This window comes from Hippoglossus hippoglossus, chromosome 9, assembly GCF_009819705.1.
Source record: "Hippoglossus hippoglossus isolate fHipHip1 chromosome 9, fHipHip1.pri, whole genome shotgun sequence".
Taxonomy (NCBI): Eukaryota; Metazoa; Chordata; class Actinopteri; order Pleuronectiformes; family Pleuronectidae; genus Hippoglossus; species Hippoglossus hippoglossus.
The window spans coordinates 18,712,812-18,733,459 of NC_047159.1; the positions used below are offsets into that span (position 1 = coordinate 18,712,812).

The following is a 20,648-nucleotide window of genomic DNA, read 5'->3' on the forward strand; positions in this document are numbered from 1 at the left end:
AGTGAGGCCCTGTGTCATTGTGGGCTGATGGGGAAAGAGGGCAGCCAACGTGTGACTCACACAGTTTTCAGGGAATTACCAGAGCAACCATGCAGCATTGGTCTGGTACTCTCCACCACACTCTGCTTATTCAGGGCTACAGGGGGCTGGAGCCTCTCCCAGCATGCACTGGCTGAAATCATAGGTCACTACACCATTAAAGGGTGAACACATTTGGGACGGAGCAAACCAATTACTGTGAGAACTCAGATTTCATATTTTTTTCCTTTCCTGGCAGAAATAGACTTCTATAAATACCTATTAACTACTACCTGATTTAATAGCACATGATTCAGTGAAGATGTCTCTTGTGTGACTCCATGAAACTTTGATAATTTGACAAACTTTTTTTTAAATGTTTATACTATACTATTATATATGTAGCCAAACTCAGCTGCAGTTGAGTGAAGAAGCTGAAGAACGGAGTTTATCAGGTATAGTTTAGCCGACCACATATGGGACATACCTGACGACAATATTCACATTTTCACAATAGTTAAATTCCTGTAAACTTATCTGGGAATTTCCACATTTGCAAAGGCTTTGAAAAATAAAACAACCTACAACAGCACTGATGAAATATCAATAGTGAATTATATTGTTAAACATTCTTTAGAAAAATCTAAATGCACAGTTGAACAAATACAATCATGATTTTTACTGTGATTCTATTTGTAGAATAAAAAAGTTTTGACCATGTTAGTTATGAAGTGTGTAAAATTACTCTTTTGTGCCCAACGCGGTGCACGTCTGTATGAATGTGTGCACACACACAATTGTGTGAAATTATAGTTTATGCTTAAGTAAAATTATTTGATTCAAGATTTGTCCAAAAATATTGATGTATGTCACTTTTTTTGCTATAATTTTCAATATTGAACATGAACTTATTTTAACTTCTTCTTGTTTGTCATGTTCTTGACAGGATCCACCTGTCGCTTCACCTGAGGCACATGATCATCTCACAGAGCCCTGCACACCGGGTGTTCATTCTGCCATGAATCATCAATAAGCTTCATGTCATAACTGTTGCATAACTCATAAGAACAATGCTTCATGCATACACAGTGGAAACATTAGCTGAAATAGATCCACCTTATGTTCACATTGAGGAATGTGAAACAGTAAAAATACAGATACTGTTGGTTTACTGTTGTTTGGAACAATTCTGAGGATTTAATTATCTGATGAAACCATAAAGTTACATTGTGAGGATACAATAATAAAAACGTCCATGTATGTTTAGTTAATTATCTAATATGATCAACCGTAGCATGTATAATCTCTGCCATGTTTGTCCAACACCTAGAGCCTCCCATGTCAAACACAAGCAGTGGGCTATCTGCTGATGTCAGACTGCTCTAGTGTGTGGTGTGTTGCGGAGCAACCGCCTGCTCTCTATCAGACCCAGTCAATCATCCTCAGCCCTCATGTGGTTGGAAAGTGGACACTTATCCAGGCAGAAGGCCTCTAATGGAGCATTAACGCGTCCACTTTATTCCCCTGCTGGGCACCGAGCAGCCAATATCTCCAGATGCTGTTGCATTACATCACTGCGTCAGACTGAGCCTCGCTCCTGCTGCTGAGACATGGCAAACAACTCACAACAACAGAGGACAGGAGCCCTGCTCTGGGAATAAGAATGAGCATAGTGTGTGGGGTGATGGAGATCATAAAGACAGAGCCAGGCTGTAATTCGACATAAAAAGCTTTATTCTCAAAATGAATAAAGCTGCAGAAAATGTAATATTTTAAACTCATTGAAGAAAAAACACACCTCCTGAGGTTATGAGGAAAAACTGTTTTACTTCACTGTTGTCCTCATTCACATGGCACTTTACACCCATTGGTTCCCTTTATCTGTGTATGTGATATGATGATGGAAACAAGTAGCTTCAGCCCCTGAGCTCTTACATAACTCAGTTAGCCTCCCAAGTACCAGTGTACTGCAGCATCAGCAACTGCAGCACTCATTCAAGACTGCAGCTGCACATGTAGCTGTCATGAGGTACAGTAATTGTATCCAGGGCCACACCGGCCAAAAGACTTCGCTCGTCGAGTGCACGAAAACAGCTCCTCCCCTCTGTCACAGTGGCCGCTCTCCAGCCAGAGCAGCTGTTAGAGCAGAGGGAAAGTGGACACCGTTCTGACCGAGCAGACTCAAAACTTGCTGTAAACTCGTACGCAGGGACGAAGGATCACACAGGCGTCGTGCACCATCACATGTTTCCAACAGTCGGAGGAGGAAGGCCGCCCTGGTGAACAGGCTACACAGGGTGCTGTGAAACCAGTGGTCCATGAGGAGAGACAGCCAGGCCGGGGTCAATATCTCCGCTGCAGAGAGAATAAACAATCACATTGTAACACAGGAAATATTCAACATTTGTGATTGGTTGGTTTGCAGAGATTGCTGTCTCTGGATTGGAACATTGCCCAACAGAGGACTTTTAAACTGCAGCTGACATGAACCTCTCTGTCCTCCTTCCCACATCCCAACAAAGGACCCAGCCTTCATTCAGTATTAAATGTAAACTGTGAATAGAGATAGATTACCTTTCAAATGATTTACACTTGTTAATGGTTTAAGAGCTGTATGTTCCTGGTCCAGGTTTCCCCTGGACCAGGAACATACAGTAACACATGTTCTCACAGTCACACTGACATGCTGATGCAGTACCTGGCTGGAGCTCTTTGCACACTGCAAGGCTGTCAGACACCTGTTCAACACTGTGCTCTGCCCAGGCACTCAGGCTCTGTGCCAAAGCAGAGGATTCAGAGTGTTTAACAGCCACCTGCAGCAGGTGAGGCAGCACATGTGCTGACATCACAGAGGGTTCAGCAAACACGTTGGCCTGATCCTGCTCATACAAACTGAAACACCTGAATAAGAGAGGGAGAACAGTTAAACAGCACCCAGTCAATATCGCTGTTTGTTATAGTGTATTGATGCAGCAAGGCGGCGACGTACCCCTTCTCTGAGGCCTCTGTCAGCACACGTCTGAGGTCAGACTGAGGCAGGTGACACAGCAGCACCTCCAGTGTGCCGGGAGCATCAGAGCAATCCTCCAGCAGCAGCTCCAGCAGGAGCGGCACGGCCTGGTTCACCTGCATAATGTACACTCTCCGCTGGCTCTCTCCCCTTCTCACATGGTGCAGCATGGAGGTAAAACAAGCTGCTTTTAATCTCACCTGCTGGTCTTGGTCCTGCAGCAAGTAAAGGCCTGTGTTGATCAACCTAAACCACAAAGAGACAACACTTTGAATTTCTGTTCCATCAGAGTCTAGCACTTGATAATAATTATATAATACATTTTATTTACATAGATTTTCTAAAAATACTTAAAATATAAAATACACACTGTAATCGCATATTAAACTAGAATGGCACCCGTTATGTTACTAAATTTTAATTCACTATACCCAGATTATTATTTGGATCTAGGTGGAGGTAAATATAAAATACAAATCATAATCAAAAACCATTTGACTTTAGTTATACCTAATCATGAGAGTACTGTGTTTTTTCAGGCTGTGGCTCATCAGGGAAACTCCAGCCACGCACAGAGCTTCAGCACACGCCATCCTGAGCACCTCAGGGGCGTCTGGGCACCGGTGGCATTCCAAGATGCCACACCAGCGCTGGAGCGTGGATATCTGTAGACTAATGTGGACAAGAGAAGGGAAAATAATGTCAGAGCTGCAGGGAGGAGTGTTCCTGTTTGTGACAGTGTAATGAAGTAATAAAAGACGTGTGGTAACCTGGAGCCTGAGCGCTGGGGAAGCAGCAGACTCGCTGCACACAGAGCCTGGGACAGAAACTCTGGACCACCTCGCTGCTCCTCCAGGTCCCCGAGCAACAAATCCACACACTCGGACAGATCTGGCTCCTGAAGAGAGGCCGACTGAGGAAGATGTTGAGGTAAAGAAGACTCCGCTCCAGAAGCCATCACTGCCACCAGGGCGGTGAGGTAGGTCCTGCGGTACTCCACGCTGTGACTCAACAATGCCTCCCTCAGGTTTGACTGGTGATACAGAGCACTGACAAATGATCCGCGTGCTTTTACATACCAAAACATACCATCTGACTGGATATCAGCAACAACACGGGTACCACAATGGACTATTTCATTTATCACTAAGATTTTGATGTTGATTATATATTTTCAATTATCTGAACTTTCTTTTATTGTTGTCTTTTCTATTATTTATTACTTTGGTATGCATTAGTCTCTAGACCTGAATGTTTTTAATTCATCTTTGTGAATCACCTGTAACGCACTTTGAATTAAATTTGAATTAATTGAAAGGTGCTTTATAGATGAAGTTTGATTGATTGATCGTTTTTCATTAGTTCAGTTCCAATAACCCAAATACCATGTTAAAATGTATATCTGCCCAAGTATATTGTATTTTCTATCATATGTTTAAATCAAAACAGAACCTGTTTTTCTTGTTAAAATGATAATCTCTCTTATCATGCACTACTTAAAGATTACAGTGTACAGTGTGTGTCCCCAAAAGTACTAACAACTAAAATAAATTGAACTAGATATATAAAGACATGTGCTCTAGTCAAACTAAATGACGTAATAAAGGTAAACAAGTGATGTTAAATAAATAGCCAGGCCACATAATCAGCAGTCCCTATCTTATAAAAGTTTACACTCTTATTTATGTAAGAGGGACACAGATCTCCAATCAGATTTCAGCCTCCCACTGCATCAGATTTGAGTCTTTCTCTGCTTCCTCATATTGTGCTCTCTAGGGACTTTGTTATTCTGAAAGTTGTTAAACAGGTTTTCTTTACACCGAAGTCTCTGGAACATATCATGGCTCACCTGCAACACCCTCTGCATCACCTCTTTCAAACTGGTCTGCTGCGAACCCTGCCCATCCGCCACCCACGTAACCAGAGAGAGCTTCAGATCAGGGCTCGCTGCAGGGAAGCTGTTCCAGATTTGGCACGCCCACTTCAGATCCGCACATAGAAAGTGGATGGCTCGCTGATGGAAGGACGACAGACCAACCTGTGGAGATGATGTAGATAAACCATTATCTCAACTGTTGAGAAAGACTGTATTCCTGAGCTCCTGTGGTGTATCAGTTACATATTTGATAGAAGCACCGTGGGTTCAAATTCCTTTGCTGACAGTACCACCACAGCTGTAGCTATGCCAACAAACAGTGGGTGCTCAGCCTTTAGAAAGAACAATGGGCAGTAAAATACATTATGTAAAGCATCACATCATCTCTCCTTTACATATTTTAATCACAGATCTGTTATAATATGTGACTGTAAAACACACCTGAAGCCCAGTTTGGGGTGTTTGGAGGTCGTGCATGAGAATGTCACGGATCTTTGACAGGAAGGTCTCACAGCAGAATCTTCTGAGCGAGTCTGCCACTCCGAGGTAGACCGCTCTCACTAGGGGGCAGCGTTGGGCTTCAGTCACCAGCCACAGCGACTCATCCACTTTACTCAGCACCTCGGACAAAGCGGGAGGAGGAGCACTGAGAACAGAAACACAGCAGGACATCAAAGTCTGAGCGTGGGTGATGGATGAATGAATGAACAGGATTTTAAAAGTCTCAGAGTGTGATGAGTGAATGAATGAGCAGCTCCTTTAAGTCTCACCTGTCTGCAGGGATCAGAGCTCTCTCTAGAACAGCTTTGATCTGCAGCAGCTGTCCGTGGAGCCGGTTGTGACAGCAGCGCTCCTGAGGCCCGGGCAGTTGAGCTGCCAGTTTGACGAGGATGTTCATGTACTCCGAGGGGGGAGTCATGGCAACCAAAGCCTTAGAAGCCATGACTCTCACACTGTAAATTGGGCTGGCAGCCAGCTGGAGCAGAGGAGGCAGGAAGTCCGACAAAGTTCTGAAAAGACAGAAAAGCAGAGATTTCTTCAACTAATCATCTTCAGTCACAAGATGAAGACAAAACACATGTTAATGTTAATTCTACTGAACTGAGAGCTGGTTTCTTTGCTCAGTTCCTCCTTCACTGGTAAAGTTATTGAGAACACTGGTCTCACATTGACTGGAGAAAAACCCACACAGGAGGGAAACCATGACTTTAAAGTATAGTAGTTGACCTGATCAAACTTTAGTGATAAATGAACAGTAATCACTCTGTTGAATCTTGCACTCCAGGCTGGAGTTGAGCGAGCAGCGTGAGCACAGGGTAGAGCGAGGGTTGGAGGTGAAGCTTGGCTTCATTGGGCTGAGTCTGCAGGTCTTGTGCTGCCCCCCTCAGCTCGCCGAGGAGGAAGGGCTGGAGAGCGGGGTAGTGGAGGAAGAAGGCGGCGGGGGACATGCAGTGCTGGGTAGGGCCGCTTTCTTCACTGCTTGGCCTCTGGCCGAGCATTCGTGAGCACAGAGAACCTGGAAACAGGATTTTAAATTACTGAAGTGTTAATTGGCACCGAACAATGCAGATCAATAGATTTAAAAAAAGACAGAAACTATTTCAAAAATCTGCAAATTGTTTAAAGCAACACTGTTACTGACCACACATGGCTATTTTGAGGTTAAAAAGTTGCAGTGTTTTTCAAAAATGAGTAAAAATAAACTGAACATGTGAATAAATAATAATTCATTATTTAGTTTTAGATCAGTCAGATAAACCATGGAATTATAATCAGTTAATTTAGATTTGTAAATAAATGCCATTTTAGTGACTTAACAACTAAACAAATCATCCCGAATATACTAGACAGATTGATCAATGAGCCCTAATCCTACTGCAACCCTTCAAATTGCAAATGCAGACTCAGAGTAAAGCTCTTTAATGTGTTGTTCCTTACTGTAGAGTTGCAGCGCAGCATTCCTCATGGCCCAGCACGCAGAGCTGAGCAGAGTGAGTGACACGATGGCTACAGGTGGAGCAAACTGAAGCACAGCTACTCCCAGACCTGAGCCACGCACCAGCGCCTGCAGCGTGTGAACCGCACACACCTGTAAGAGAAAGAGGACGATAATGGGACCGTGTCTGGTTATGAAGACCAATTCCCTCAATCTTACTATTCACTGTGTCTCCAAACCTGTGGCAGGTCCAGAGTTTGGTCCCAGTTTTGCGGCAGAGGCGTTTTGGCCGTCTCCAGCAAGGTCTGCATGCTGTGGGCTAACAGTGGCCTTGCTTTACTGGCCTCCTCTGCAGATACAACACACAGGATGAGCATTGGCAACCCTGCAGCCCGCCGAGTCACCGACGTAGAGCGAGGACACTGCACGACCTGCAATCCCTGTCAAGAGAGAATCCAGAAAAGTCCAGCATCTCCATTTATCAATGAAACGAGTCATATGAGTCTGTATCTGTACTCACTTGTCTCAACATGTGGGCTGGAATATCTCTGAGCTCTGGGTCACTGCTGCTCAACAGAGAGGCACAGAACTTAGTGAAGCCAATACAGCATCCCTCTACTGCCCCCTGGTAACAAGAAATGTGTGTTTAAAAAAAGAAAAAGGAACATAACAATTGAGGATATTCAAACTCAACACCTCTAAGTAAATAGATTCATAAAACTTACCCAGTGACGGCATTTGAGAAGAATATTCTTGAAAACTTTCGATGCTCTGATCAGATCTTCTTTCTCTAGAAGGTGTTTGCTGGGTTTGAACTCGGTGAGAAGTTTCTCCACCAGAAAACCTAAAAAGATTCCTATTTCCTGATATGAAAAAAATGTTATTAAATTATATTTAGACAAAATGCACCAGCCGCAAATACGTTGTTAAAATCTATCTAATAGTTTTAGAAATCTCTGTCTGTGGAACACATATCTTGAGAGCCGTTCATCTCATCAGCTTCAAATTTGACATGCGAACTGTTAAGAGTCCATGGAAGTGCACTGTGGTGCTATTTGGACATGCGATATGTTCAATATTGATAATATCAGTTGGCCAGTGCTCTGTAGCAGTGGTGGCTGGGACTCATCAACCTAAGTGATGTTGTCGTTCACATCAACAACCCTTTCACAACAACTGATCCTCCAGTTCTGTGTCCTGCATACTGAGTTGAGTTCACTGAACTTGGAATAAACAGTTGAACAGCTCTTTGTGCAGCAGCGGCTTCAGGGTTCTGTGGACTTAGTCCTCCACTCTGTCTTTACTTTCTGTGGCTCAATGCAGGTAACTTTTACAGTTTCAGGCAGAAACCAGCATTACCACAGGTCAAGCCAACAGGCAGGTTTAGAACAGGCACTGCACTCGTCTTCCCAAATGTTTAAATATTAAATTATGCATCTGGTTCTGTTTTACCTTGAGTGAGACCCAGCAGCAGGTGAGAACGAGGCTGTGCTCTACAGACAGCAGGACACACTCCTCTTCATCCACTTGGCCTCCTTCGGATGTTTGGGCTATCAGCGAGCTGATGGCGTTTCCCATTTCACAAAAAGAAGGTGGGGCATCTGAGACAAAAGGGAGTGATTAGCGTCAAATATGATGCACTTCATCCAGAAATCACTGTTGTTTCTCCAGGTTGCTCCATTACCGTTTTCAGTGGTACAAGCCTCCTGGTCTCCGTACAGAACGCCCAGCAGCAGCAGGGAGATGTTCTCCAGCAGAACCAGCAGCTCAGCTGTCAGACTGCGGTCGAGTGTGTCATGGACGCTGCTGCCTGCCTCAACCAAACACCTCTGTAGGGCACTAACAACACCTGTGGAAAGTAATCCATGAGAAATTGACATCAAGTAACATCCTTTATATAAACGTCAGTGTTGTATATCTTATTTCTCACCATGTATGGGCTTGGTTCTGGCAGCAAGAATCATATCAGCCTTAGCTGTCAGATAGTGCTCCTCCAGCTCCTTCACCAGGAACCTCATCATGCAGGAGGAGTCACTTCCACTGCTGACACTAACGTCGCCGTTCAGTCTGCCATCTTCAGGCTGCTGCTGTGATCTACAGGCAGAACAACTGATCACTGCTGATCCTGTGCATTGAAAGCAGACATCATTACGCATGTGCTGTAGGAGGCAGGGCTTACTTCAGAAGGAGGAGCTTCATCGTCAGTGCTCCCATCTGACTCTCCTGCACCCGAGGACTGCACAGGAGCTGTTTGGTTCGAATGAGCAGCACTGTGGCGATATCGTCTGGAAAACTGGGCGGGAAAAATCTCAACAGTAACGCAGCTGAGAGCTCCCGGATCTGGAAGAGAAAAGAAATCCATCATCTATGTTCTTTGATTTTCTATTTTGGCAATGTCAAAGAAATACGAGGCGAGTTAAGGGAGCTCTACCTCATTGGTAGAATCTTCTAAACAGCTGATAAGCACCAGCTGCTTGGTCCTGCTGAAGAAATCCCACTGTCCTCTTTGTCTGGCATTTTCAATAAGAGACCCAATGTTTGCTGTAATGATTTGAATAAGTGAAGTAGTAAAATTAGAAATATGACAGAAGCTTGGCATGGAAACCACATTTTAGTGTTTAATATTTCGTCCAGTGACTGGTTTGCTAAACCTACCTGGAGGTTGTCCCTTCTTTTTGTCTGGGCTCCAGGTGTCTGTGCAGGTTTCCAGCACCACAGACAGCAACAGCAGCACAGTCTTCTTCCTCTGATAACTGTGTCCTGGGGCCAGATAACTGTACGGAAGTTGACCCAGCCATTCCACAAACCCTACATGACACACAAAAAAGATTTTGATGAACAGAAATTAGACAAAAGATTGAACGGGAAACATGTAACATCACAAACAAAGCAACAAAGGCAAATAATCTAAACAATATACGTCACTTTAATCAAGTCTTTTTCCACAAATAGTGGGTACTCCCTGTGGGTAACTATTTTGTATCAGAATGAGAATACACAAACTTGAAAAACTCAGTGCAGAAATTGAGTTTAAAGTTTTCAAGAGTTTATAGTAAATCAGTATTTCATTAAGGATGAAAAACATCAGCTATCAATGGTCTCACCTATTCCCTGCTCCAGTATATCCTCTGAGTGGGTGGCCTCTTCTTTCTTCTTGCCCTTTTGTCCTCTAACACGTGCTAAGCAGCTGTCTCTGATACGAACCACAAACCTCTTGACTCCAGCCTGAAAATGCTGGCGAAACGGCGAAGACTCACAGTTCAGGTTCTGAGGAATAAACATCCTCATTAGCGACATCTCCTCTGTGGTTGGAGTCTCTTTGGTCTTTGGGCTGCAGCACAGGAGGTTCAGAGCAGCGAGACGGACTTTGTCTTCTGCAGATCCTAGAGCCAGCCGGAGGGTTTCCAGGGTTGAGCTGCCCTGCAGAGCCCAGGGAGAACCTCCAGTCGAGGCTCGGTAGGAGCTCATGACGCAGGCCCAGGCGTGGAGGTGGCCGGGGGCGAACGGGTCCAGAGCGGCCAGTAGATGATCCACAGCAGAGGGGAAGACTTGAAAGGTGGAGGGGAGTAAGTGCGACGAGCTGTTGTTCTGTAGAAGAGGCACATCAGAAGTCATCGCCTCGTGAAGGATGGGCCGCCAACGCCTCGCCCACTGATCTGCCAGATAAAGCTCGGAGCGTGATTCAGAGCCATCACATAGCTCCCGTCTCTGCTGCTGGATCAGACACTTGTAAAGCTCCGATCCACACGGTGAGAGGTGATTGGCTGACAGGCACTTCAGGAGATGATTGGGTATTGCAGCATATTGATCCAGCACCTGATTAATTAAAGAAACAGGCAAAGTCATCATGATCCTCTCCTGACATAATAACATCATCAACACTGGAATACCACTCGACCCTCACCGTGTCAGTACCCAGATATGGCAGCAGGGCACAAAGGCGATGATATTTGGCTTTTGTTTCCCAAGGCAGTTCAATTATTCGCTGAAGTAAAGTAGAATAAAGAATCTTCTTTGTGTCACAGAAGTGTTCACAGTCCTTCTCGTAGACGTCCAGCAGCAGACAGAAGGCACCGCGGACGAATTCAGACACGCCTTCCACCTGCCGAAGAAAAGTAACAGATATCTTATACGTCTTCGAATTAATTAAGCAGCTATTATGAGGTCCACTCTGTGGCATTACCAATATCTGGATCCTTGGATGATCCTTTCAGAGTATGGCTGTTAATGTAGGTGGTACTGAATATGTCTTAATGATAGAAAAGAGCAAAACTACACACAAGGAATGAATATTATACTTCTTTTGAGAGTAAAATTGTAACTATTTTATCTAACATTGCATTGTGATTATTTAGTCATGGTATGTGTTTGGGTCCTAGACTGTATATAAAGATGGAGGACACTTCTCCACTTCCTCCTACTATCCAGAAAGTAGGCCCAAATATCCCGTATACGAAAGCGGAGTAGCGATCGGGGGATGGACCCTCGGTATCGAAGTCTCGTGGGATAAACGCGTTCCACCAATCATGAGTCTCAGCTGTCAATCATGATGTTTCACTCTGTTTTTATATGATCAAATAACTAATTAAAACTAAACTACTAAATGTGAACACTTGGATAAATAGAAACTACCTCAAATGACAGAAACCATCTTTGGATATTTTTGGGGGCGGCGGCAACTGAGGCACTTTGGCTTCACCTTTGGTGACCTGTCATGTCGTCCATCTATATATACAGTCTATGGTTCCGATTAGAACGATGTCAAGCAACAACTCTCAGCATACTGTATAGAATACCCTGCAGTATTCGGTCGTCCACTCAGTTTACAAAGTCAAATAATGTCCTTGTACATACTTGTATTCTTACGTTTTTTGATTTGCAATAATATAATGATGTTAACTCGACTCACTGGGCTTTCTGCATTGGTCCAGATGGTGTGAACCAGCTGTTGCTGCAGGCTGCTGTTGTCCGGCAGAAGGGAGACACCCGTCATCCTCCAGATCTCAGCCAGACATTCTTTAACCCTCTTCAGCCACAATGCCAAAACTGCAACAACATGTCAGATATGCAGGTTGACATCAGCAGTTAAGCACGTGAATATGAGACCTGGACATTACTCACCTTCGAAGGCAAAGTGGTGACAATCCAGCTTCTCCTCACACAAAGTGTAGACCAGAGGAAACAAACCATTCAGCAGTAAACACATCTGGAGAAAAAAAGGAAATGATGGGCTTAAAGGAAGAAGAACTAAAGTGAAACGTGTTTTTGATGTGAGCTTCAGGTAGATTTACTTCTGTGGCATCCACGCGTGAACTGAGCAAGATGTGAGGTCGACAGCAGGTCAGGAGGCCCCTGCTCACAGCCAGCCTCGCCACTGCCTCATTTCCTGTCAGGGTGCACTGTATCTGGAGAGCGCCAACAGTCAGCAGCCAGGGCTCTGAGAAGCAACAGGAATAACAGCTCATCTGTCAGGAAACTGTTCACACTCTTGAATTTGTAGCTTATAGCTTTTTTGAGTATTTGATACAACGGAGAAAGAAATGGGATGAAAAAGACTAAATCGATATGGAGATTTGACGAGCTCAAAGTATTAGTCCAGCAGTGTTGGTGGTCACCTACCTGAGGCAGAGACCTGCAGCAGACTCCAGGCAGCAGCTCCCCCAGCTCTGCTCTCTGGTGCTGTGTTGATCAGCATGGCCACAGCAGAGCCGGCCAAAAGACGAATGTCCCTGTTGCAGCACTGCAAGACACCACACTGGCTGATGAGATGAAAACAAAGGCAATAACTCAACTGATACGTGTTCTTTGAGCTTGTCAGTTAATAAGAAACCTGTCCAAGCATAATGTCCACGAGCGCCTGCAGGATCGTCTGCACCGCTGAGCTGCTGTGTGTCTTCTCCCACACTAGAGGAGCCAGCTCACTGGACAGCAGCTGGAATATCTGCAGGCACAACTGCAGAGATCACAGTTCTCAGGTCAGTAACAGAGATCACACAGAAAGTCTTAAATGAATGTGAGGGAGGAAGGACACTGCTCTGCATGTACCTTCACAGCAGTGTAACACAGCGGTCCATCTCTCAGGGACTCTTGTAGCAATACAACAGGAAATAACTCGGACACTTTGTTCAGCAAGGACAGATACGACTCTCGCCAAACCTCACGACCAACACTGCTGTCCTCCAGGAACATGCAGGCTGAAAAACAGATTGATAAAAAACGTATATATGAAATGAGTCCCGAACTGTAATAATGCATCATCTTTAACCAGCACTTACCTCTCTGTAAATCCTCAATGGACATTATCTGAAACAAAGACGAGTTCAAAGTTATCTGCAGTGTTTTTTTGCAAATATGATATCATATAAATAATAATATATGATTATAATTAAAGTGATCTACACAGATGTTTGATGAAAGATGGACGAACTTCTAACTGGTGTTATTATAAAATGATTTACTCGATGAGCCTCACTTGTGCATTCATATTTATGTTTTTGTCTGTTTGTTTGTCAGCAGGATAACGCAAAACATACTCAACCAGTCTCCACAAACTTTTGTGAAGGGGTTGGGTGTGACCCAAGGAAGAACCCATTCAATTTCGCTGTGGATTTTTCAATTTCTTTAACATTGTGACATATTTATGAGAGGGTGCAATTTGGTGCAGATAAAATCCAAATAAAAATCCAAATGATTTTATAAGGGACTGCTGGGCCTTGGTGGAGGTATACACTTTGAACGGTCAAACCAAAAAACTTGATGTACAATCAAGTACAAATATGCTGAATACCCCTCGCCTCACCCACCTCTTCCAAACATGAAAGAGAACCTGTGGCAGCCTTCAGTTGTCATAAAAACCCAAAAGGTGTTTAGTTTGTCCAGTCTGGGTTACTGTACAAGTAGCCCATCATTCTATATTCAATTTCTGCAAACGAATCCCTTTCACCTAAATCTTTTATACAATTAAAAGGTATCAAAATGTATACAAATTCCCTGACAACGACTGATCTCTGTACCTGGTCAGTGTGGACTATGGAGAGCAAACAGTGGCGAGTTTCTCTAAACACCAGTTGGTGGTCCACCTTGGCCAGATGTTGCAGCATCTGCAAAGCAAACATGCGGTTTGAGTGACCTCCCCACCTCATAATGAGACTTGCACAGTGAAGAAGCCCAGAGAGGGACTGACCTGGTCCACTTTGCGACAGGCTGAGGAGATGTTGGCCGTCTGCAGCTGCATGGAGAGGAGCAGTTTGACCAGGAGCAGGAGGTGGCTCTCCTCTAAACCCCCGAGCTGAGCCTCCGGGGCTCTGAGCAGCTGAGCAGCCTCCTCCAAACAGCGCTCCTTGCATCTCTTCACACCGCTCCTGTTCATGAAGGCACCGTTATCCATCACCACACACACAGAGCAGAGAGAGAGAGTCACTGTAAGTTGTCACACACCCTGATGTCTATTCACCAACCTGGAGGATTGAGACAGTTTGTCAGTGAAGAGCCTGAGTGTGTGACGGACATGTTCGGGAGTTCGATCCCCGCTGATCACACACTCCTGCAGACTTTGCATCAGATCTTCACACGACAACATTGTTGAATAAAACTTCAGATGCTGTCAGACACGTTCATACTGCTGCTGGTCACGTGACCACATGACTCTTACTCGGTGGTCACTGTGGAATCATAGCGACACGCTGCCACCTAGAGGCCGGAGTGTGCAGGTTTAACATGGATCAGAAAAACAGATCATATATAATTTAAAACATTTGTTCAAGACTTGATGAACCAAAATAAAAAAAAGAACTAACATAACTAAAACAACAAAATGAAAGAAAAAACAATCAGCATTTGATTAAAAAGCTGGGTTTGAAAAATGAAATGACCCTAATTGCTGATCTGATATGATGACATTTCTACCATCCAGACCAGATGAGGTCGCTGTGGTTCATTTGAGACTAATTTTGTCTCCCATCTGTCTCCAGAAGAAGACTGAGGTGCGTTGCCAGGACACAGTTTACAAACATGGCGACTCTCTGAAGGGAAGCAAATGGCTAACGTGCTGCGTGTGTCCACCTCCCATCAGCTCTTATGTGTTTTCATGCTCTTCACCTTGGCTCACACTCGAAATGTCGTCGGTAAGTCACTGGTACATGTTCGCACATTCTTCCGGTTGTACTCTAAAGCTGCTTCCTTAGCTAGAGCAGCATCTTGCTAACCTTTTCAAGTTGGGGCAGTAATGGTCGTTTTGAATCAACTGTACAGCTTCGGCTAACAAATGATGTTCTACAGTTTTCCAGCCTTCATATCTCACCGCTTCTGGCCCAGTGGTCTCTGCTCTGCTGCTCGGGAACTCGTCGGACATGTCCCTGAGTGTGAGGACAGTGTCTCCGTCCAACACCACAGGTACCAGCCAGAGGAGACTCTGCCTCTGTAGCAGCTTATTTTACCAGAATATGATCACATTTAATATAACACATTACTTGAAATTACCCAAATTCATAGTAACTCCCTATTTGACTTGGACTACTAACTAGCAGCCTTTATTTAGTCTTAGCTTTATGGACAGATGGATTTAACGTTTGAACATAAGGACTTTCCATCCTTTAAAAGTAGATAGGGGTATTTATGGTCCTTAAAATAGAATTTACAAAACCTTGTTTTTTTCTTCTCTTCTCTTCTCTCCCGTTAATCCTCTCCTGATCCCTCAGATTGACCTGAAGACCACTTGTTTACTCGTATTTATTTTGGATAGATGTGCAAATTTTTATTCGGAGGAAAATGGGAATTACTGTTCAGATTGATCTATCTAGTTATTACGAATTGAAATGAGTGGTGTTTTGTTACTCGGATAAACCCTAGGGTCACAAACAGAGAGAGGGGAGGCAGCCATGTGTCTCCCTTGTGATTATGCAGTCTGTGGTCATGTTGGACAGATTTGGTTTGTTTTCTTTCACAGGAAGCATCGGTCCTCCATCATGTGCGGCTGAGGTAACGCAGTGGGTGCTCACCAGAGAGCAGGTGGGAAAGGTGAGAATCAAACCTTACACTACACACTAATTTAATCATATTTACCAATGATGTTCAAATACGGCACTTAAACAGGGTTTATAGTATTAATACACACCGCAATTCATTTACCAGAGCGGATATTATGGTGTGACTCCATCCATCCATCCATCCATTATCATTACCACATATCCCTTGAGGGTAGCAAAGGGAGCTGGAGCCAATCCCAGATGACATTTGGCAAGAAGCGGGATACACTCCAGCGTATCACAGGGCCATCATCATTCACTCTTAAATTCACACATTTCATTTAGAGTTTCCCATTAATCTAACCCCATTCTTCACATCTCTGGACTGTGGGAGGAAGTTGAAGTACCCAGAGAATAACCACACAGACACGGGGAGAGCATGCAAACAATTTTCCTAACGTTTCTTTATTTCTTGCCCCAGACTGCGGTACGAGTACAGCTGAGTTTGGAAAGAAGTCTGCATTTGTGTGGTGAGAATGAGACGGACCCAGACTGCTGCTCTAATCCACTGTGTGTGCTGGAGACGCTTCAGGTTTCTGCTTGTGTGGGCGACACACCTCAGGCATCACTGCTGATCCAGGCCAAGATACATGCACTGCTGCTTCCTGCTAATGCTGGACCAGGTAATTTTAAATGAAAGAATGTCTATTCATTATGGGATGTACGCACTTAGAGAGGGTTACATTTCTAATAACTATAAATCTCCTGTCCACAGCAGATAACAAAACAAGCATTCCAAACCAGGTGTACCAACCACTGGGCCCTTGTCCCTGTGATCTCACATTCAGAGCATGTGATGTACGCTGCTGCTGTGACAAGGTATTCGTTGCTGTAGTCTTTCAACAACACTTCACTTTGGCAGATGTAATTCTTTCTCCATTGATTACCAATGATTGATATGTTTTTCATTCTATCAGGACTGCTCCAATGAAGATTTGACACTGTTTGCATCCCACTGTCTCGCTGGTCCCTTTGGTGGACAAGTCTCTCCTCCTCCAGATTATCAGTGCTCTGTGCAGTCCGCTGAAAACTCCCCAGATTGGTTTCCATTTTTATGTGTCCATTCACCACCTAAAAACAACCCTTTCCTTGGGCTCTTTTACCAAGGAAATGTAGTGTGAGTTATTAATGTGAATCTAAATATATGTTTTTTTTGTGTCCTTTATTAATGTTTGTTTCACGTTATTATTTATCTTTTGCTGTTTTTCTTGTCTAGTAAATCCAAGCCTGGTCCAACCTTCCAAAGGTCCGTGTTGTCAGCCCCAGTGCCAGTTAATGTTTATGTTGAAGGAAGTCCCATTTTAACATTAAATGATCAATATTTAACTATTCCCCAGGTTAGTTGTGTGTATGTTGTTTACACCACAATACAGTACAGTGTTTTTAGATTATATTTTTTATTCTATGTTGCAACTAACATCTTGTCTATTCGTCTTTCGCAGAAGTTGTTCGGCCAGTGTGTAAATAATGCACCTGTGGCATTTTTGAAGAATTTCAAAGTCGAGTGTGTAACTCGACTGCGCACCTGTCCAACTGAACCTCCTTTACAGACACTACCAGGGGATTTCAGGATTGAAGTGAAGAATGGCGAAGGGGGTATGTTTTATCTGCTAAACATGTTTTGGTACATCCTGAACATCTTTGAATCTGTGTGTTTTTAAAATGTTGTTTATTTTGTCCTTCGAGGTGACGTTATAGTGGAGGTAACTGATGAAGTGGCCACCGACCCGAGTCAGAGTATTTCAAGCACAAATGGTGCAGCGTCTTCGGGTATGTGGATAACAACATATCATTACTACAATCAACAACTTTAATTGTCTATTAATTTTAATGTTAATGTGTTAACATTTCTCTCAAGCAGAAAGCCTGTGGTGTGAGAATGTGACCTTAGCACTGGATTATCAATTCTACTGGAAAGAAAATAGCATCACAAATATCACACTCACACGCACTGTTGGGACCGTCCCTTTGAATGGTAGTGGTAAGTGTTCACATACTGTATCTCGCCCATGATTTGACTTATCACCAGGTGCAAGTTCAGAGATATGTAAAATGGAGTTTGGAGTAACATTTGCATTTGTCCTCTGAACAGTGGTGTTAACTACAAGGTACTCTGCTGTGTTTCTCAATGGGGACTTCATGAGTGAGCCCAATTCAGGGAACCCAGGTGAGAGCGACATAAACCCCCTAATCCGCAGAGCGGTTGTGATAGTAGTGAACTGTTTAGTAGAAAATAGTGCACACTATGACAACTGTAGTGAGTAACGCTGACATTTTCATTGACAGGTTACCAGGTGGGAAGGCCTGTTATTGGTGGAATCATGGACATTTTCGACAACAATACAGGGTCAATACAGAGGACGTCAATCAATCTTTGGAAATCAGGTAAAAAGGGATGTTGATTACTGGCTCACTGCAAGCGTATAACAGTTAATTATCCATTTTTCAATAAATGTAACTTGATTTAAAGACACTGCCATTTTCTGATCCAACTGACAGTGGGGGATGGACTCTGTTTCGACGTTGAGAAGAAACCAGTTCTATTTGGGGAGAATTCTACATCAGGATGTTTGCTGCCAGTCAGCCGACAGAATCTGACTCAGTGTGATCTCTTGAGGTCAGTAGCTCATGTTTGATTGATGTCTATGTCTGAATTTGCCCTGAGATAAAATGTAAGTTTTTTTTTTTCCTTTAGAGAGACAGTTGCTTCTCTCCCAGCTGCTCTGACTACAGCCACATATGTAGCAAGGACTGGAAACCCAGATCCACTAACTGGGACAGACTGGATCAACATAAGCTGTAAGTGAATGTGAAACAATTAATTCAAATCAACCTTTGATACATTTTTATTTTAACTTGTAAAGCACATTCAACAAATGATATATTTTCGGTTTAGCTAAATTTGACATGTAACATCTAAATTCCAGTTGTGATGCTGAACTCAAGCACAACCATAGAAGACACCACAAGTTCCTGCTATGGGATTCAATCCCACCAGCATATCCATGTCTGGAGTCTTATCGATGGCACGATAGAGGGCAGACCTCAGAGGGAAATCCGCGCTTTGCAAGTCAGGTGTGTCAGGTGGCGCACCGCAATGAAAAATAAATTGTATTCACAGTCAGTATAAGTCACCAAATATCCTGAGTCCAATGAAAAATGTCATTGTAAACCAACATGTGTATCTTATTTTGATCATTTGTAGCTACAGCATGTCCACCTGGTCTCTGGATTGTGGAGGGGGGGACATCTCTCCATGCCTGGACCCCCAGGAAACTTGGTTACTCCCCATCACGTCCTCCGTCACCTTTACAGACATCCCTGTCAACACAGAACCACCAAAAACCAGGTGCTTCCTGAAACACTGAGACTCCCCTTATAAGGAGAGACGTTTAATTATTATTTTTTGTATCGGCTGCCTGACTGATCCTAACTGAGAGCATTTTGACTTCCCTCTCCTAGGTTTCAGATCAACTTCACAGAGTATGATTGTAACAGGAATGATGTGTGTTGGCCTGAGCTTGCCTTTCCACTCACCACGTATTACACAGGTAGGAATCTGTCTAATTTTGTATTTTATTGTTTACTTTAGTAAATAATAAACTGCTAGAAAAAATTGTAAATACTGTGAATAAGTACAACGTGCAAAAAACACAAAGTAGGAAAATGGATACTGATTGTACCACCTCTGATTTGTTTTACCTTTCTCCTCCCCAGGTGAGCCATATTCTCAGTCACTGGCTAAGGGCCTTATCTTGGTTTTCTTCTTCATCGCCGCCTCGATTCTTGGGAATCCATGGAGACAAATCCGACAGGCATGGAACGCTCTCTGAAAGAGAAAAATGTAGAGGAAGAAAAATATTTGGCGGAATAACAAGAGAATGTCCAGCTAAACTAGAGTATCTATTTTAAGGTCAATAAAATGTAATTTCACCTTTTTTCCCCATTAGATATTGTTAATTATAATACAGGTTTTATATGTTTGTGGGAATGTAAATAGTTGTATTGCTACACTATTTTGTAATAAAATATTTTTCTATTATTTATGTCAGGCTCAATCACAATATTTGTTTCCATCATATTTTTGAGGACAACCTTGTCAGACATGGTTTGAAAGGTGGTTAGAACTTGTAATCTGATTTCAGTCCCACCCATCAGTTAGTTTCCTGCCTCAGGGTTCAACTGTGAGTCATTGTTTATTCAGGTTGTAGACGCTCCACGGGGGGTTATCATCCACAAGCACAATATTGATTCACTATTGTGCAGATGACAACAAACAAAACAAAGCTGTTGGTGCTCCTTAAGGGTCTGGACCCCTGTACTACCTCAATCATAAGTTAAGATAACATAATCCTTTAAAAGTCCTTCTATGTCGAGATTGTAATTCTACATTTATTTATATATAAATGTTTACATTTATTTATTTTTTATTTTGGAAGTTTCAGTCCTAGAGGTTAGAGTTAAGTCAAATAAATCTAATTTGTCTTTTCCCTTTGTATGGTAGTTGTGTAAATGTTTGAGGAAACAGCGACTTTATTTTTTCTCTGCTTTGAACAACATTTGACGATGGTTTGTTTTTAATGCCTTTTTGCTGCAGGACTTGTGTTTAGTACTCATTTTAAAAAGTGAAATGTGCTGGTCACTTGCCTGGGGCTCTTCTACTTTAGCATTAAAGGGACAGTTCACCGACTATGCCGATGGAGGGGTCGGTGAAGTGTTTGAAGTGTTTTGAGTTTCAGGGGTAAACAGCGTTGCAGCCAAATCCAATACAGTTGAAGAAAATGG

At 43.3% G+C, this 20,648-nt stretch overlaps 2 protein-coding genes across 5 annotated transcripts; one reads left to right on the forward strand and one right to left on the reverse strand.

Moving 5' to 3' along the window:
* Positions 1-1,041: 1,041 nt before the first annotated feature.
* On the reverse strand, positions 1,042-14,491 carry si:ch211-225b11.4 (thyroid adenoma-associated protein homolog). 2 transcript variants are annotated; one of them, XM_034596451.1, is made up of 31 exons: positions 14,298-14,491; positions 14,024-14,201; positions 13,854-13,940; positions 13,116-13,143; positions 12,886-13,034; positions 12,671-12,793; positions 12,460-12,580; positions 12,132-12,277; positions 11,962-12,046; positions 11,750-11,886; positions 10,745-10,942; positions 9,945-10,656; positions 9,496-9,648; positions 9,272-9,381; positions 9,020-9,180; positions 8,771-8,934; positions 8,525-8,689; positions 8,293-8,441; positions 7,566-7,703; positions 7,361-7,465; positions 7,080-7,280; positions 6,843-6,993; positions 6,168-6,420; positions 5,675-5,914; positions 5,346-5,550; positions 4,878-5,066; positions 3,799-4,061; positions 3,539-3,700; positions 3,008-3,274; positions 2,717-2,919; positions 1,042-2,373 (listed from the first exon to the last, which is right to left on the reverse strand). In XM_034596451.1, the coding sequence occupies exons 1-31, from the start codon at positions 14,417-14,419 to the stop codon at positions 2,126-2,128; spliced, it is 5,613 nt and encodes a 1,870-aa protein (XP_034452342.1). In that variant the 5' UTR covers positions 14,420-14,491; the 3' UTR covers positions 1,042-2,125. The 2 variants fall into 2 exon arrangements, with proteins under 2 accessions (XP_034452342.1, XP_034452343.1); XM_034596452.1 differs by lacking the exons at positions 13,854-13,940; positions 14,024-14,201 and having other exon boundaries at positions 14,298-14,424.
* A 318-nt stretch (positions 14,492-14,809) lies between these two features.
* tctn2 (tectonic family member 2) lies at positions 14,810-19,909 on the forward strand. Of its 3 annotated transcripts, none has more exons than XM_034596455.1 (18): positions 14,810-14,963; positions 15,118-15,231; positions 15,785-15,855; positions 16,285-16,486; positions 16,579-16,682; positions 16,781-16,980; positions 17,080-17,200; positions 17,306-17,459; positions 17,550-17,633; positions 17,722-17,844; positions 17,956-18,030; positions 18,150-18,248; positions 18,363-18,480; positions 18,559-18,662; positions 18,791-18,938; positions 19,069-19,212; positions 19,326-19,414; positions 19,581-19,909. In XM_034596455.1, exons 1-18 carry the CDS (start codon positions 14,876-14,878, stop codon positions 19,694-19,696), a joined length of 2,154 nt encoding a protein of 717 aa, XP_034452346.1. In that variant the 5' UTR covers positions 14,810-14,875; the 3' UTR covers positions 19,697-19,909. The 3 variants fall into 3 exon arrangements, with proteins under 3 accessions (XP_034452346.1, XP_034452347.1, XP_034452348.1); XM_034596456.1 differs by having other exon boundaries at positions 17,725-17,844; XM_034596457.1 differs by having other exon boundaries at positions 16,582-16,682.
* Positions 19,910-20,648: the final 739 nt, after the last annotated feature.